This window comes from Brassica napus, chromosome A5, assembly GCF_020379485.1.
Source record: "Brassica napus cultivar Da-Ae chromosome A5, Da-Ae, whole genome shotgun sequence".
Classification (NCBI taxonomy): Eukaryota; Viridiplantae; Streptophyta; class Magnoliopsida; order Brassicales; family Brassicaceae; genus Brassica; species Brassica napus.
Window position 1 is genome coordinate 3,720,695 of NC_063438.1, and position 17,955 is coordinate 3,738,649.

General features: G+C 34.8%; 3 protein-coding genes across 4 annotated transcripts; 1 reads left to right on the forward strand and 2 right to left on the reverse strand.

Moving 5' to 3' along the window:
* Window positions 1-2,989: 2,989 nt before the first annotated feature.
* Window positions 2,990-6,128, reverse strand: LOC106450988 (putative ribosomal large subunit pseudouridine synthase SVR1, chloroplastic). The gene is made up of 10 exons (XM_013892828.3): window positions 5,585-6,128; window positions 5,000-5,079; window positions 4,817-4,917; window positions 4,660-4,732; window positions 4,492-4,585; window positions 4,327-4,375; window positions 3,856-4,006; window positions 3,641-3,697; window positions 3,469-3,524; window positions 2,990-3,266 (listed from the first exon to the last, which is right to left on the reverse strand). Exons 1-10 carry the CDS (start codon window positions 6,057-6,059, stop codon window positions 3,206-3,208), a joined length of 1,197 nt encoding a protein of 398 aa, XP_013748282.2. The 5' UTR covers window positions 6,060-6,128; the 3' UTR covers window positions 2,990-3,205.
* Window positions 6,129-9,429: 3,301 nt separating this feature from the next.
* On the forward strand, window positions 9,430-13,836 carry LOC106450985 (amino acid transporter AVT1C). Its single transcript, XM_013892825.3, has 13 exons — window positions 9,430-9,595; window positions 9,770-9,993; window positions 10,106-10,434; window positions 11,046-11,260; window positions 11,626-11,649; window positions 12,105-12,285; window positions 12,384-12,603; window positions 12,701-12,836; window positions 12,933-12,952; window positions 13,046-13,191; window positions 13,271-13,314; window positions 13,393-13,455; window positions 13,552-13,836. Exons 2-13 carry the CDS (start codon window positions 9,812-9,814, stop codon window positions 13,648-13,650), a joined length of 1,659 nt encoding a protein of 552 aa, XP_013748279.2. The 5' UTR covers window positions 9,430-9,595; window positions 9,770-9,811; the 3' UTR covers window positions 13,651-13,836.
* On the reverse strand, window positions 13,567-17,762 carry LOC106450987 (serine/threonine-protein kinase PCRK1). Of its 2 annotated transcripts, XM_013892827.3 has the most exons (5): window positions 16,647-17,762; window positions 16,096-16,460; window positions 15,528-15,791; window positions 15,324-15,446; window positions 13,567-15,016 (listed from the first exon to the last, which is right to left on the reverse strand). In XM_013892827.3, the coding sequence occupies exons 1-5, from the start codon at window positions 16,663-16,665 to the stop codon at window positions 14,513-14,515; spliced, it is 1,275 nt and encodes a 424-aa protein (XP_013748281.2). In that variant the 5' UTR covers window positions 16,666-17,762; the 3' UTR covers window positions 13,567-14,512. The 2 variants fall into 2 exon arrangements, with proteins under 2 accessions (XP_013748281.2, XP_048636462.1); XM_048780505.1 differs by having other exon boundaries at window positions 15,324-15,791.
* Window positions 17,763-17,955: the final 193 nt, after the last annotated feature.

The following is a 17,955-nucleotide window of genomic DNA, read 5'->3' on the forward strand; positions in this document are numbered from 1 at the left end:
ACGTCATTTAATATGTCGAGTTTAATTGTGAGATCTTTCTTCTTTCATTTTTAATCATATGGACGTTTCATTTTTTAATAGTAATTATAGAGAGAATATAAATATATATATATATATATATATATCTATACTATTAAAGCAGAATCCCTACTAGGATTCTACCCTTAAATTTTCAAGGTATTTACAACTCTCTGCCATTAGTTATTTTCCTTTAAAAAAATAATAATAATTTGTGACTCCATTAATTCGACCAATCAAAAAGGAGTTTTTATCCCACTGTTTTTAGTGACAAAAAAAAATCCCAATGTTTTCAAAATTCAAAACGAACATAAATTATAGCCCAACCATATTGCAGCAATTTTTTCCTAATTGTACGCATCATTTATTTCCTAAACCTATTTCAACATTAATGCATTAAAGTTTTGCAATCAAAAATCTATATTATTTAAGGAAATATCATTACGAAAATATTCAGTTTACATCTGTCATTTGTGCAAGACTTTACCATAGACAAGATACAATATCTCACTTAAGTTGCAACTCCTACGAAAGTTCGGTTTCGTGTTTATACCAATTTCAGAACAATATATCTTCCTATAACATAGCTAAAGTTAGATCTGCCGTAAATGGGTTTATGACCTTAGAATATATACATATGAAATCTAATACATTTTATTGTCAGACGAAACTATGTAAATCATCTTTGCAAATGAGAATGTAAGTAAGAATCAGTTCAAGAAAAAATGAGAATACAAATATTTTATGTCTACTTATATACTCTTATACAATATGATAAGAGAATACTATGACTCTTTTGTTCTAACTATTTTAAATTTGGTATATCTAACATGTAAAAAGATAAAAGTTTCATGACTCATATGCAAGAAGGTTAATCCCGCGCTTTCAAAGCGCGGGTCAAAATCTAGTATATATATTAAAACTAATACTATAAAATATATTTATGCATAGAGGTTTTTATTAAAGATATAGCATAGATTCAAATATTTTATGTCAATTATTTTTGAATTATTTAAAATAACTAATATAATAATTTATTTTAAACTTCGTTTATGTGTATTTTCACAGTTTTAATAATTATTGTTAAAATTCAGAAAGTGACATTGTTGAATTCTAATAATTATTTTTTATTACAAAATATTCAGTTCAAACATTTTTAATAGTTGATTTACATTTTACAGTCAAGCAATAGCTACTGCCTACTATGTCACCATGGGTTTCTTTTTTAATAAGCGGAATAACTGGTTGGTAGAAAAATTAGCGCATGGGGGGCAGCCGGTAATTGGGATCAAGATTAGAATAACATAATCACATATATATTTTATTATTTTAATTAATTTTTATTGTATAGTATAATTAAAACACACAAATTTTTACTAAAATATATACATATGAGTTGCTTTGATAAATGATTGGAAATATTCACTTAAATATTAAATATGTGTTTATTATGTTGATACCAACATATAACCTGTATTGAATAGTGTAAGCCAATAGATATAAGCGTGGGAGATGGTGCGTCTAATTGTCAGATCACTTCGATAGAATATGAATTATTCATTTCCAGATTAAAAACAAGAGTATGTGCAATGGATGGTTGAAAGTAGGCTTGGAATTCGTTTTAATGACCCTACTAGCTCAGGCTTTAACTTAATTTTGACTCCTTTTGACCTTTTATTGGCCCATAAGGCAATGGCCAACTTTTTGGGTCGACACGACTATTTAAATATTCGTTTGTGTTTAACTTAATGGTTCTTTCCTTTTTGTAGTTTAGTGAAGGATAAGTTTGTCTAGAATGGTATCAGATGGCTCCTCTGCTCAAATAATACAACATAGTTGTGATTAGTTCATTCTGTTAGGGCCTGACTGGTTCAAACGCAGCGGTTGCGGTTGCGGTTGCGGAAGTTTGTGGATGCGGGCGGTTGCGGTTTCTAGCGGTTTTAAGAGATTTGTACGACTGGTACTGCGGTTAAAAATTGGTGCGTTTGCGGGTGATTTATGACTGGTTAACTACCAAATGCGGTAACAGTCAAATAATAAATTAACAATATTTACATTTAATATAATTATAAAAATATCAAAAATCATAAAATTATAATAAATATAAAATTTATATTTAGAAAGTTATAATTTTAATTTTTGAAAATTTATTGAATTTTTTTTATTATAAAATTTTATAATATTAATTAAAATATAATAGATATATTTTAATATTTTCATAATTTCAATTTTAATTTTTTATTAAATATTTTTACTTTTGTATATATATTGTTTTAAAAAAAGAAAAAAAAATTTTACCCTCCCGCAACCGCAAACGCTAGCTGGAGCCAGCTTTTGAATTTATGAGATTCGGAGCGGTTTGAAGCGGTTTACAGCGATTTGAGTGATTGTTGCAAACCGCCGACAACCGCTACCAACCGCAAAAGCTGCGTTTGCGGGTGGTAGCGGGAAAACCAGTCGCCCCCTTAATCTATGGCCATTTTAATGCTCTGTTTTGTCATCTCTTGTGGATGTTAGTTTGCATCAGGTTCCTTTTTAAGTGTCCCAATAAAAATTCTCTCTGAGAGATTCGGATTGGTTCTCGTAACACATACTTGCTTGATACATCATCTCAGGGCACAAATTAATAATAACGTGAGCGTAGGTGAAAATGAAAAAAAATCAACGCTAACGTTTTGGACAATTCAACGAAGCCTTGGAGGATTCTATAGCCATGGTGAGATCAGTGAAAGAGTGTGGAGGAGCAGATGGTGGAGTCTAGCGTCATTGTGGAAAGCACCGAGTTGGAAGAACTCTTTAAGTAAAGTTGAACATATGGTGGAGACGAGAAAGCGAGTTTCAAGGCATGCCTTGGAGATATGGTTGGTGGACGTGTTGCTGAGTGGATTTAAGGTTTTGTTTAATGGGATTGGTGTTGTGGTACCTTAAGACATAATATAAGGATATATTATTTGGAGAGCACATCGGAGACTGAAGAACAAAAAAAAACTGAAAGCACTTCTGCAGTCGTTTTCTTCGGTTTAACTTTGTAGATGAACAGTATACTTCTCCTAAACATATATGTAACCCACAAAATCTTCAATCTCTATTTTCTTTCTCAATTTGAAAACTAACAATTAATAATTCTCCTAATCATATGAGAAAACAAAGAGAGATAAATCCAAAAGGTAAGCAGAAATGTACATCTCTAACTCTTCCAACCCAATGCCTTTAGCTCGCTCTGCTTCAATTCCACATGCTTCCCTAGCCTGTAAAAATAACTAACATATGATCACATATCCTATACTGGATCGTTGTAGCTACCTAATGACAAATAGCTGATGCATAAGACAATCTTTCTCTACCCATTCCTATCGAATATTTTAACAAATTCCACTCAAACAAGGAACAAACCTATGGGCCACTAATAAGGAAAACATAAGCAGATATATGCTAGCAGAAAAAAATTACCCAAGATCTGAAGGAAGCCTGAATCCACCTATACGAACACGCTTTAATGAGTAAACCTGGAGCAAGTAAAGGCAAAAGAAATTTAGCATGGGTTTAGATATATCACCTGAAACAGATAAAAGTACCTTCGTTGACACTTGAAAGTCAATATTAGAGTGAAAGCAAAACTGACCTCAAGCCCAGCATTTTTCACTAATTCTCTGACTTCATGGTTCCTCCCTTCATGAACCTGCATACATAGGTCCATACAAAACAAGTTAATTCAGCTGAAGAAAAAATCCATGCAAGCAACATCAAGAGGTTAGATAATGTCATCATGTATTTGATTTATAAAGTCAAAAGATGTCAGATCAAATGTTAAAATCTGAGAAAGGTTTGGAGAAATACCACAATACGTAGCCGTGCTCTTGGTATATCATGCTGCTTTGGCATCAACTCAACTGAGTCTGGGACACAATGGACTCCTTCCACAACTGTTCCTTCGCTGATGGCCATTAAGTGTCGTTTGTGTACATCACCAGCAACCGTAGTAATATATCTGCCATTTCACAAAATAAGAGAAAGGGTAATAAACACACAAAATCTTTGAACTACTGAGACGAAACATATATTTCCAAGGCAATGATCAGCGCTTGAGTGAATACACCCTAAAGTTGATCAAAAGCGTCAAAAACCACAACATTTGGATAAGGCACCACTATCACCTCTAAAGCTCACAAAGTAACTCCGCAAAAGAGTGTATCTGAAATTAACTATTCTCTTTAATCTTATCCAACCAAATATTCAGCAAACTAATGATGATCACCTAACCATGAGTAGCAATTGGTATGTAAAAAGGAAAATGAGAGTCGAGCTCACTCTTTTGGTAAACTAGATGAAGGATGTGAAAGCTTCTGTGCAAAATCTCCTGTACAAACAAGAAGATGAATTTCCTATTAGAAGAGAAACGTAGTTCACTGAATCAAAATGTAGAAACCAAGATATACAACACATGATGCTAACTCCTAAGTGAATACAACTTACCATCATTTGTAACTATTATCAACCCTGTTGTGGCGACATCAAGACGACCAACAGTAAAAAGACGAGGTTTAGGAGTCCCTGGATTCCTTTTATCCTAAAATTACAAAGACTTAACGTTCAGGAAAAAGGCCATATAACTGTAGAGAAGATAGCAGTTTTGTTTATTACCCAACTGGCCATGAACTCGTCAAACAAACTAACAACAGACTTGGTCTCTTTCTCTCCAGAAGAACAGATGTATCTGCCATGGTACGATCCAAACAACAAACATAAGTTACAAGTAGAGTCAAGAAGCTACAAGTGAGAAGAGGTTATGAAGACGAACCCTTTAGGCTTGTTGAGAGCAAAATAAACTTTTGGAGGAAGCTTCTTGGGCACACGATTCCCATTAACATAGATAATGTCTCTCGTTGGATCAACACGAGTCTACAACATAAACAAAAAGTACTAACCTTTTTTAATCACATCATCATCTTCCCATATTACAAAAAAAAGGATTGATTTTTACCTGTGGAGTAGTACATACAGAGCCATTCACAGTAACCTTCCCATCAAAGATAAGCTCTTCAGAGGTTCTTCTCGACGCCACTAAAATCAAGAATCAATTTTTATAACCAAACTTAGTTATATACAGAGTATGTAAAATAACCGGTTGTAACTAACATTTAAATCATTGATAACCAAACTCTTAACCGGTAAATGTCAGTATCTACAGAGCATTTACATCGGATTAATTAAATAACCAGTTGTAACTAACATTTACACTACTGATAACCAAACTCTTAACCGGTAAATGTTAGTAATATACAGATCATTTACATAGGTTTAAATAACCGGTTGTAACTAACATTTTAACCATTGATAACAAACTCTTAACCGGTAAATGTTAGTATATACATAGCATTTACGTAGGATTAATTAACTAACCGGTTGTAACTAACATTCAAACCATTGATAACCAAACTCTTAACCGGTAAACGTTAGTATATACATAGGATTAATTAAAGAACCGGTTGTAACAAACATTTAAACCATTGATAACCAAACTCTTAACCGGTATGATTCAATCTAATAGTTTTGGTTTGGTTTATACCTCCAGCAGCAGCGAGAACCTTGCTCAAACGCTGAGGAGGCTCTTTGATATTCTCATTGTAATACCTTCTCGCCGCCTTTGAGAGCTTCGGCTCCGAGGATGTGGTGACGGCGGAGGAGGAGGAGGAGGAGGAAGCTTGTGGCTTCTTCTTCTTGACCTTCTTCTTAGGGTTCTGTGTGGTGGCGTCTGCGAGGGCGTGGATTAGCTGCGCGGGAGGTTGGGATTGGACTTTGAGTTTGCCGTCTTCGCCGCGGACGATCCAAGGGATGAAGAGCTGCTGGAAGGCGGCGTTGCCGCGAGGGGAGGAAGGTGTGGGTTTGGGAGGAGCGAATGAGATGTCGAATTCGATTGGCTCGGAGGAAGAGGAGGAGAAGGGGGCGCAGCGGAGGGTGCGGATGGGGAGGAAGCGAGGGAAGGGTTTGGTTCTGAGGAAAGAAGCGGCGAAGGATATCGGCGATGATGCCACCGACGCCATTTTCGCCGATGAGGGGAGAGAGATAAGAGAAGCACTGTGTGGGGTTTATATCCTTTACTAACAAAAAAAAAAATTAAAACTTTTTTTTGACGACTTTTTTAATTAATGTTCGAATGGGCTTTAGAGTTTACTACAGTGCAAAGAAATTGGTAGCCCAATTTCTAGACTACAACGAATTAACAATTTTGGTGTTTTTTGTTGTTGTAAAAGTTAATCATCTATATAAATCTAAATATTTTAGTTTACTTATGCTGTAAAATTGCAATTTATAAACAAGACTAAGCTATTTATAAGAAGATATCTCATGAGGTTTTAAAAGTTGTGTTTCTATTTTACAATTTTTATCTTCTTTTTATTTTTATTTTTCTTTTGTTTAGTTATATGATATTTATAAAAAATACGAGATTTCACTAATGAAAATGTGTTTATGAAGAAAACTTGGAATACTCTGTTTCTATAAATGATTTTTTTTTAAAACAGTTAAGTGTCAAGTATAATTCCTTGAAAATTTGGTTAAACTGGCTAATGGTGTTTGTGTATCGCAGTAAAGTTTGGAACAGTGGCAGATGATGGTGACATCCTTGAATTTCTATAAAAAAATTACTGCACACAAAGAGTTTGAAAGATCACCAGCTGAGTTGGTAATAGTTTGCATTCTGTTCGATTTTTGTTGTTGACACCTCCTGACAAAATCATTCTTGGGTTTGGATTAGAACCACTAGAATTGGCTGCACAACGGATTGAAAAGCTAAGGTGATTCAGTTGATAGTTTTTGTTTTCGAATAAAGGACTAGATTAAGCATTAGACCAAACATGAAAGTAAAACATTAAGCATCAAAGAGGAGGGTGAGTGGTAATTATTAACTACTAACCATTGAGTTTAATTGTAAGGGATTGAGGATAAAGAAACACGTTGAATTAAATGCAAGTAATTAAGTATCGTCCTAAAACATAGAGCACAAGTTCAATGGATTAATCAGCGTGGGCTTCTGGAGGCATTTGGAATTTTGACATGATGTTGTTATGTACCATGATCAATTGGTCGGTATCTTCTGGTGGTTTTAAGTTTGACTCGAGCCAAATGTAGGTTGGGTCGATGGGTCTTGATACAAACATCTCATTGGTGTAGTTTGACACTAACCAAGCTCCGAAAAATCTTGTAAATCTGGATGTAATCTTAAAGAGTCAAGGCACTTGACGGATGGGTCAACAACGCACAATACAAATCTAGACTCAACTATAAAACGAAAAATAAATAAATATCAAAACAACTAAAACCACAACACATGGATGAATCATATATACACCGGTGGCATATTCTTCAAAGATGATGGTTGATTCGTCCAACGTTATTCATACTTCATTTCACTTTCATTAGATTAACCCACTTGAGTAAGCTAACCGTCTCTCCAAATCTTATCTACCCACTTCGTACCATAGACAGACACATCCAACCATTGTTGTGGCTATTGGCAATTCATATCACTAACAAAAATCATCATTAGAAGACAACATCTATGACACACATCATGTTGATAGCGAGTTGTAAACAGATAAATTATTCAAAAAGAGACAACAAGTTGTACATTGAATCATGATTAACGTATCCCTGTATGCAAAATGTTTGTCAGCATGATCTTTCGCTCTTTTGTATTGATATACTTAAGAGAGAAAAACAACAACGAACCATGTGGGGATGGAGATGTGTGTCGATGGAAGCGGAGAATCAACAAAGAGAGATCAAATGCGCACATGCTCTTGAGTTATTGTTTCTGAAGATAAGTCCAATGAACAGACAGTAGATCTGCATCATTATCATGTGATCCTGTTCTTTGTGATAAAGAAATTTTATCTTCGAATATCACGCACGTTATAACTCAACGTCAAATCAACTATACCAAATAATTTCTCATCATGCTAAGTGAGCGGAAATATAGTCTTAGGAAAAGAACATTTCATTCGCATTCCTATGTTTTTTATGAATATTTTTTTATTCATGACGCTTAGGTCCATAATTTTCTTGGGATCATATACTTAAGTAAAAGCTAATTAGTAAGTTTAGTAAGTAAAACAAGAGATTGGTCCACGTTCGCAAAATCTCATCTTCAAAAACACTCTTATTTTCTACTTGTGGCAGGGAAACTCATTTTTTGGGTTAGTTTTCTTTTCCGGAAATAGATAAACAGATTCGAAAAGGCTCAAGCTAACTTATGATTTTAAAATATGAGAACTTGGGTTTCACACTATTCCAGAGCTGAGGTGATGCACTAATAAATTAAGTTTATCTCGGTAAACAAGATATGGTTGCCTACCAAAAAATCAGAATCAGTAAACGACCATTCGATTATACTAATGAGTCATCCCTTTTTTATTTGCGTATAGTAATGACATTTTCTTGCCTAAAGTAAAATATTTAAGAAGCAAATCGTAAGATTAAAATTGACGGCTTACCCACTTGTGTGTAACTCGTCGTCATCCAGTCACTTCGTTGTTGTCCTAATGCGCGTATTCTTGTCTTTTATTATTCCACTTGCGCCAACATACAGAGTCACACACGCCTATGATACGTTGAAACGCTTGTTTTTTAACTGTTTGGATTAGCCATCTTTTGTTTCTTTTCTTTAATTATTTTTCTTTATATCTAAAATTAGTATTTTAAATATTCATTTTAAGTGTTTCAAAAAATAATATTCATTATATTTGAAAATTAATTTTTTACATTTTAACTAATACATTTGTTTTTGAAATAATTTTTTTAATAAAAATATAAAATAAAAAGTAAGGAAACTTTATTAAAAGTAAATAAAACTTTAAGCTAATTAAATATAAACATAAAGTTAATAAACACAATCTCAAACTTTAAAATACATAAAAAATAGCATACGTCTTTCACATATTTATAATCATTATTTTACTTTTTTTTATATAGGACTTTGTCAAAAAAATATATCAAATTCTTATTTAAGTTCAAAGAATAACACATTACATTTTATAATATCATAGAAATAACGGTAAGATTCTGTAAAGACAAGCACCATGCTTTCAAAGAAGTGGCGGTCCTCATCTTACATGAACAGCAAGAATAATTGACTAAAGCTGTGAAATTATCATTTTGAAATAAATATTACTACAGCTTTTCGACTTATGTTTTCAAGGATATTTTGTTATTCCACCGGCCTTATTCTGCCATGAATCTCTCTAATGATTTATAATATCTTTCTAGAGGAAAAAAAAGAGCACTAGTCAAATGATTCATGAATAAATTTGAGTCGGAAGAAAAGTCTAAGTAACTAAAAATAAGTTTTTTTTTTTTTTTTTTTTTACCTTGTTTAAAACATTTCCTTTTATATTAATTCAAAGCTGGCTGTAGGAGTTTATTTGTAAACTGATATAGGTATACAGAGAATAAGCCGCTCTCTCTCTCTCTCCCTCCTTCGTTCTCTTCCACTCTCTTCTCTTATATCCTCCATAGCTTTCTCTTCTCTCTGATCCGAAGAAGCTCACCATTGTTTGTTTCCTCACGCGAAAACCTTCAGGTAACACCAAAAGTCTACGAACAATAATTCTCTTAAATCTTAAAATTCTATTTCGTTTTTGATATTCCGACAATCTTACCGATGCGTTTCTGTTCTGTCTGTTTTCTTGATCTGTGGACTCATTTTATCTGAAACTCGAATTTTCATTACAAGAAGAATCCTGTTTTGTAACAGAGACTGTTGACTTTAGAGGTTATCTCTCGAGAGAGGAAAAAAATGAATCACGTACCATCTGATCAGAGCTTCTACATTGAGAGCGAGGAAGAAGACGATAGAAAAGATTACGAAGAAGAAGATGATGATGATCAAAGCCATTCTGATTCCTCCGATGCTAATGATGATAATCAGACACATACTAAGCCAAGCTCATACACTACAGCTTGGCCACAGAGTTACAGGTTCTATCTCTATCCCTTTATTTTCAATTATTTATGTTTTGACCACAAAGTTTTTGTTTTCTCAATTTGGTCCACGTATTGATATTTTGTGTGTTCTTGGTAATGTTTGTAGGCAGTCGATTGATCTTTACAGTAGTGTACCGTCTCCCAACATCGGTTTTCTTGGGAATAACTCGGTGACGAGATTTGGAAGCTCTTTCTTGTCTTCTTCGTTGATAAGAAGACACACTCCTGAGTCTTTACCTGCTGTTACAAAGCCTCTGCTCGAAGCAGATGAGCAAGCACTACCACCACCACCTAAACACAGACTCAGCTCTCATGGCTTGCTCTCTCCTGCTCCTTCGAGGAGAGGTTCAATGCGGAAGGACGAGAAAGTATTCATGGTCTCTCATGAGATTCCTATGTCACGCAACAGCTCATACGGACAAGCTGTTCTAAATGGTGAGTTTATTTTACCATAATGCTTTATGTAGTTTAAAAAGTCTAAAAGATGCTTGGCTTGATGATATATAGTAGTAACATGTGAGAGCAAATTATTATGAAAAGTTGCCAAACTTTTCTCTAGTGTTTGTTTGACAGTATAAGAATCTAGGGTGTGTGTTAGCATATAAAATATTCGGATGCTTTTTTTTGTTATGTGTGTATGTGAAAACTTAAAAAGATGCTTGGCTAGTTGATGATAGCACGTAGTAACATGTGAGAGCAAATCATTATGAAAAGTTGTCAACCTTTACTCTATTGTTTCATATTAAGAATCTAGGGTGTGTATTAGAATATGCTTTTTTTTTGTTTAGATTCTTTCATATTCTGATATGTGTGTACGGGCCTAAGACCGTCTTCTACGGTCTTGAAGAACTTTGTTTTTATAAAACGTGAGAAAAAGTACAAAATAGCAATCAACTCTATTGTCATATATCACATGGAAGCACATGAGCAAAACTGTTTATATAGACCAAACACGTCTAAGTTCAAAGAACATGATTGTTTATCATTTTGCTCTTAAATCAATTTATGATGATGGTCTTCGTCTATAACATGTGGGTCATGTGTAGGATTGAACGTTCTATGTGGAGTTGGAATACTTTCAACGCCTTATGCTGCCAAAGAAGGAGGATGGTTGGGACTAATGATACTGTTTATATATGGTTTGCTTTCTTTCTACACTGGAATACTCCTGCGTTACTGCCTCGACAGTGAGTCTGACCTTGAGACCTATCCTGATATTGGCCAAGCCGCGTTTGGTACCACTGGGCGTATCTTTGTCTCGGTAAGGGGCTAATATTTTTCTTGTCAATTGCACATATGATTAAACTAAGTTTTGGATCGCCTTTTGGCGTTTGAACAAATGGAACAACTCAAAAGCTAAGGACAACAAGTAGATCAGTTAGTTAATCTCTTACTAATCATTCCATCATTGTTATCAGAAGTCAATAGTACAATCTTATGAACTTCTAAATGTTTCATTAAATACATCAATAAAATATTACAACTATGTGCTAAGTAGACAACCCTACTCTCATTCATAGTTAAGCAAAGGTTGAGATTATTAGATAGCTTACCACCATTAGTGGAATCTGATGACATTTATTTTCATTTTATTTTAATTATTTTCTTCTTTTTTATGTATTGCAGATAGTACTCTACTTGGAGCTATACGTAAGTACCTTTTCCATTCATCCAGTAAATGACTTTAGTTTAACTTTATTAACTCTTTTTGTCAAGAAAAAGTACATAATAAAAGAGAATCCAAGTGGTGTTAAAAAAACATAACATAAAAAACACAACATGGCCCCATGTCGTGAAACAAATTAGCATAGGGCCCCATAGATTCTCACATTAGTTCATTCTAGATTTGATGATACCTCTTTTTACTTTTCTCTTTGTATCTATTTGTTCCTTTTTCAAGTTGTTTTGCACGTCACTAAAGCAGCAAAGATATACTTATTTTTAGATTGAATGGTCCCTAAAAGCTTATTAAAGGCTACTACTACTAGTGTGAAATGAATTTTCTGACAGTTTAGTTTAGATGTAACTTGTTGAGACACCTTCTCAATACCAGGTTCTTTGTTTCTTAATCTTTTGTTGCACCATGAATGTATATTTTTTTGCAGGCGTGCTGTGTTGAATATATAATATTGGAGAGTGATAATCTCTCTTCATTATTTCCAAATGCTGCCTTCGGTATTGGAGGATTTGAGTTAGATGCACGCCATCTATTTGCAATACTAACCACTCTCGCTGTTCTCCCCACCGTCTGGCTCAGAGATCTCAGTGTACTGAGTTATATCTCAGGTGTAGTTTTGTTTTCTTTTCCTCTAACTTAAGATATACTTAAAACATAAGTCTAGAAATGTTCCTAACATTGACTATTTTTGTCAAAATTTTGTCAGCTGGAGGGGTGATTGCATCGGTGCTAGTGGTTTTGTGTTTGTTTTGGATTGGTTTGGTAGATGAAGTTGGAATCCACAGCAAAGGAACTACACTAAACTTGTCAACCTTACCTGTAGCTATAGGGCTATATGGTTACTGCTACTCAGGACATGCTGTTTTCCCCAATATTTATACTTCTATGGCAAAACCAACTCAATACCCTGCTGTTCTCTTGACATGGTAAGCTTATATCGTTTTTAACAAGTTCTTAAAGCTCCTCTTAACTATATATTTTCTAAATACATTCGTCATACAATGATTGATAAATGCATTGCAGCTTTGGAATTTGTACTCTGATGTATGCCGGTGTGGCTGTTATGGGTTATACAATGTTTGGAGAAGCAACAGAATCACAGTTTACTCTCAACTTGCCTCAAGAGTTGGTTGCAACTAAGATTGCGGTCTGGACTACGGTAAATAGAACAAACATGTTTTCATTGCACTACTGATTGCATGTTGGTTATATGATCACACAGGAACTAAAACCGATTTTTAATCTATTTTCTCAGGTGGTGAATCCATTTACCAAATATCCTTTCCAATAAAGATAGAAAATAGTTTTATTTTACTTTTTAACTTCTATAAATCTATATTTGTGTGTCACCTTAACAAAAGAAAGCACATATGCTTTGACCATATCTCCAGTAGCACTGAGTCTTGAGGAACTGATACCAGAAAGACATAACAAGTCGCATTGGTACGCCATTGCCATTAGAACCGCATTGGTCTTCTCTACTTTGCTTGTCGGTCTCTCAATTCCCTTCTTTGGTACATCCTCTCTACCATTGCTCATTTTCTTCAGGATCATACTTTTTGCTATTAGTAAACACTCAAAAAAATCTTGTAGGTCTTGTCATGTCATTGATTGGATCCTTGTTGACAATGCTCGTCGTAAGCTATCTGTTCCTTCTCTATAATAATAACCTGACGCTATTTTTAGATATGTAAGTTCATATTTTGTTTGTGCAGACGCTAATACTTCCCCCAGTTTGTTTCCTGAGCATTGTACGGGGAAAAGTTACCTCGACACAGGTAATGGTTCTTAGCAATTCTATATCTATACTCAGTGTAACATAAAAACATTGTTGTAAACTTCATTAACAAATGGTTTTTGGTTTGTTTTTGTAGATGATGTTGTGTGTCTTAATCATCATAATAGGAGCAATATCTTCCGTAATTGGCTCATATTCAGCTCTCTCCAAGATCATTCAAAAACTGAGCAGCTGAACATGAATCTCTTTTTCTTTTTATACAAAATCTTATTACCCATTTTGGTTTCATATAGCAAACTCATTCTTGCATTCACGGTTTTTTTATTGTAATATTTTGAGTGATGATGATCTGCATCTTTAGACTGGTTTGAAACAAATCCATTAATGATGTTTTTGATTAATAAAGATTCTCCCTTAGCAATCAAAATCCAAATCTTTCTCTACAATCCTTTCTTTCAAAAACCTGTAAGTACTTCCTCTACTCTTGAGAATCAACTCAGAATTCTTCATTAACACTGCTTGGTCTCTGTAAGGCTCTATTAGAATAGCTGTTCAAGTCTTATTCTTCTTACACAAGTAAAAAGATTTGTGAATGTCTCTCAAAGGCCTTGTGAACCTTCTGAGGCAATATAAAATGTTCAACCTTGACTCTCAATCTACAACCTTTTGATGGGAAAAAGGAAACTCAATAGTTGAATGGTCTACTCCTCCTCCTCTCTTATTCATTGCATTCTTATCTGCAACACAGACAACCTTTTCTCCATTACTGTTTACAGCTAAACCCTTTACTCCACTAATTTGAAAAAATAATCAATATTCATCTCTTAACTGAAGGTAATCATCTTTCTTCCATTTCATGTAAACATCAACATAAGAACGTCTCTGTGTCCAAGAGGAAGCTAGGGGTTTAAGGGTTTGGGCACGGCGGCTAATGAAGAGCAACGTGTGGAAGAAGATATCTAAAACCCTAATTTAAAGCTTGTTAATATTTTATAACAATGACAATAATATTTTCATAACACAAACACAAACGCTGAGTTCTTTTTTTGTTTGGTTTGTTTATGTTCTGTCTCAAAAATCAAAGAGAAGTGACAAGTTTAGGAGACCAAGTAGGGCAGATTAGGACAACCATTTACCCCAGTTACAAGTTCAACAAATCTTTTCTTAACTCTCTCTCTCCTTGACGCCTCAAACGCATCTTTAGGCGTCAAGCTTTTCACCAACGGCAAAGCTGGAGATACCTCGTCTGAAGTCTCCACTATCTTTTCTAACATCTCTGAAACCTCACCCATCGTTGGCCTTGACTTTGCTTTCACCATCAAACACCTGTTGGCAACAGCAGCCAGCTTCAAAGCCGACTTGAGGTAGTAGTTTCCTTCAAGTCTTGGGTCAATGATCATCTTGAACTTCTTGATATCAGTCAAGTGAGGTCTTATCCACTCCAAGATGTTCTGCTCGTTTCTTGGGCGGTTCCTATCGAAGGGACGTCTCCCTGTGATGAGCTCATACAGAAAGATTCCGTAGCTCCACACATCGCTTTTGGCTGTGAGGTGTCCTGTTTGGATGTACTCAGGTGCTGCATAACCAATGGTTCCTACAACCTGGTGGATTCATAGTTTCTTTAGAACAAATGCGAATCAAACACGAAAAAGCAAGAACACTATTGAAACAATAAGTATTGTTTCAGAATTTGTATATTAATTATGTGAATAAATAATTTATAATCTTTTAAACTCGTATTTATACATTCTCAAAACCCGATATCTATTTTTCCTAAATTTTACATCTACTAATGACGGTTCTTTTAATCCTAAAAGGTTACTGTAACTCTAGAATCAATACAGTTTACTTATGATGGTGGTTTCAATTGAAGATAAGAAAATAAACACTTAGTGAGACTGCCATTACCGCAGTGGAGACATGAGTGACTCCCTTTGAAGGACCCATACGAGCCAGTCCAAAGTCAGAGAGCTTTGCGTTCCAGTTCTCATCAAGAAGAATATTGGAAGATTTGAAGTCCCTAAAGATGATCTGCATGAACATACATTTCAAGAACATATAAAATAATGGTTTAAAGCTATTAATATGTGACCATGTTAAGGAGAAAGAGACCTGAAACTCCATGCCTTGATGAAGATAAGCTAGCCCTCGAGCAGTGTCTTGAGCAATCTTCATTCTTGTGGACCAAGGAAGAGGAGTGACTATAAAACGATTTGATAAATGGTCTTGAACGCTTCTGTTTGGTACATATTCATAAACAAGTAGCCGTTGGATCCCTCTCTCATCATCCTCAGCGCAGTAACCTATCAGCTTCACCAGATTTGGATGCTCCACTACCCCCAACACGTTTACTTCTGTCACCCATTCTTTATGCCCCTATCAATACATATAAGGCTATGTTGTTAGAGATTAAATATGCTGCAAGTTAGAACAGAAGTGTAGAGCTTCAGGTTATGGACACAGCCGGATGAAACATTCGCCTTAGTTATAAAATATTAAAGAACTACTATACATAGGTTGCATGTATTTTAAATTGTTATTAAAATTAACTTTAAAATATTTATAATCTCAGTCCGGCCTTTATAGAACCAAATCAAAACATATTTGAAATGTTCAAACCAAAATAAAGCAAGAAGGAAAAAGTAGGAAAGAAAGAGAGAGAGAGAGGAGCTTTGCTTGCCTGAAGACCTCTTCTACTGAGTTGTTTAACAGCTATATCAATCTTCTTACGAGAATCTTGAGGGTTCTGAATGATGCCACGAAACACACCACCAAATCCACCTTCACCGATCATCAAGGACCGGCTGAAGTTCTTGGTAGCGGTTTTGAGGTCATCGAGGGCAAAGACTTTGAGATTGTTACTGTGTGTCTCTGAGAGAACGTGCAAGGAAGAAGTGATGGAAGTTGTAGTACTTGTACTTGAGTTAAACTCAGACCCTGATCCTTGCAATGAATCAAAATTTCTCGTCTTAGCTGCTCCATCCTGAGGTTTATCTTTGCTGAAGTAGAAACATTTCATTGCCTTTGATGAAACCAGCCGCCTCACTGTGTAAGGAAAAGTACCCCCAAGGAAACAGAAACACAAGATCAGAGATGACTTAACAAAGAAAAATGTGAACCAAGCAAGTCAGATTCCATCTCTCAGCACAATATCTTGGCATTTCTTGGAATACACAATATATTTAAGAAAAAAATAGAAATATGGTAATAGTGTTGAGTTGAGAAAGAAACCTGGTGTAGAGTTATTCATGTTGTGATGAGGTTGCTCATGTTCATTATTGAGAGAGAGAGCTTTAAAGTAAGTTTTGGAGAGAGAGAGAGGAAGAAGAAGAAGTTGAGCTCCGCATGAACTAATGAGGAAGTCAAATAGGCATTGGCAGCTGGATTTTGCCGCTTACCAACCCAGAGACGTTTTTTTTATTTATTCTTTTCTTAATCTTGTTTTCAGCCTCTTCCTTGCTTACTGTTTAATAGACTAATCCAAGAACACGTTATTCCCTTTCATTTCTTTAATACATTTTTTTTGATATTCTACTCACCGGCTTTATCTCTGGCCGGAGCCGTTAAGGTAAAAGGGGTTTAAATGAGAGATTAATGAAAATTTTCAGTTACTTTCTTCTTACTACTTCAAACAGGCTTCTCTGTAACATACGAATTGTAAGAAACGCTTCGCCTCAGGGGACACGGCCATGCGTTATAGTCTTGATAGCACATACAAAAATAATCTTGTCGACAAGTTATACTACTTGCACAAACAAAAATTTGTTTGACAAGTTCTAAACTACAAGTCTACAAGTCACACACGCACTCTACCATACCCGGATGACATCATTAGTATAAATAATTTTAGTCAATCCTAACTCAAAATGTTTTACCTTATTCATTAAATGTTGTTGAAATAGGTGGTCCTTGAAATGTTGGATTATTAGAGAAGAGACATACACATTTAGTTATAAGTTCCCTTTCAACTAATGGAAGCAAAGAGTTAAGTGTCAGTCATCTAACTGAGAATCATCCACCTATAACTAAAAAGAGACGCACCAAGAAGTAAACCCACACACCTAAGACTTGCACCATCACAACATTTTTGTCTTACCTTTGCAGGAACGGAGCTTCCAAGGCAACCGTCTCATCCTTACTAGGATAGCTACTAGAAGATTCCTATACCTTAGATAACTACTAGTATATCTTGTTGTCTAAAGTAGATTAGTATATAGATATAATTTCTTCTAGTCTCTATTCTCGGTAACAATTACTCCGGTACAAATAGAAATACCAATGTGATCAATAAACTCAACAAATTACAATACAAACTCTATAGCCCTCAGTTATCTGCAAGCCAGTACAAAATAATGAAATCTGATATGACTTTAGAACCAACAAGAAACCGGACAGAACCAAACTGATTGCTACAACAGCCAGAAAAATATAGTGAAATCAAAACCCACACAACAACTATTCTAATTCTGTTTTCACACACTGAGTTAAATTCCAAAAAACATTTATTTGACCCGAATGGATTCCACTGAACCGAGTTAGA

What these genes read in the sequence shown, in the direction of transcription:
- LOC106450988 (XM_013892828.3), bottom strand. Translation starts at nt 6,059, where the DNA reads ATGGCGTCGGTGGCATCATCGCCGATATCCTTCGCCGCTTCTTTCCTC. An exon ending in GATAATAGTTACAAATGATG is followed by an intron (nt 4,376 to 4,491) that starts GTAAGTTGTATT and finishes TTGTTTGTACAG; the next exon opens with GAGATTTTGCACAGAAGCTT. An exon ending in TGAAAAATGCTGGGCTTGAG is followed by an intron (nt 3,525 to 3,640) that starts GTCAGTTTTGCT and finishes TACTTGCTCCAG; the next exon opens with GTTTACTCATTAAAGCGTGT.
- LOC106450985 (XM_013892825.3), top strand. Translation starts at nt 9,812, where the DNA reads ATGAATCACGTACCATCTGATCAGAGCTTCTACATTGAGAGCGAGGAA. An exon ending in TACTCTACTTGGAGCTATAC is followed by an intron (nt 11,650 to 12,104) that starts GTAAGTACCTTT and finishes ATTTTTTTGCAG; the next exon opens with GCGTGCTGTGTTGAATATAT. An exon ending in GAAAAGTTACCTCGACACAG is followed by an intron (nt 13,456 to 13,551) that starts GTAATGGTTCTT and finishes TTGTTTTTGTAG; the next exon opens with ATGATGTTGTGTGTCTTAAT.
- LOC106450987 (XM_048780505.1), bottom strand. An exon ending in TCAGTAGAAGAGGTCTTCAG is followed by an intron (nt 15,792 to 16,095) that starts GCAAGCAAAGCT and finishes ATGTATTGATAG; the next exon opens with GGGCATAAAGAATGGGTGAC. An exon ending in TCACTCATGTCTCCACTGCG is followed by an intron (nt 15,017 to 15,323) that starts GTAATGGCAGTC and finishes TGAATCCACCAG; the next exon opens with GTTGTAGGAACCATTGGTTA.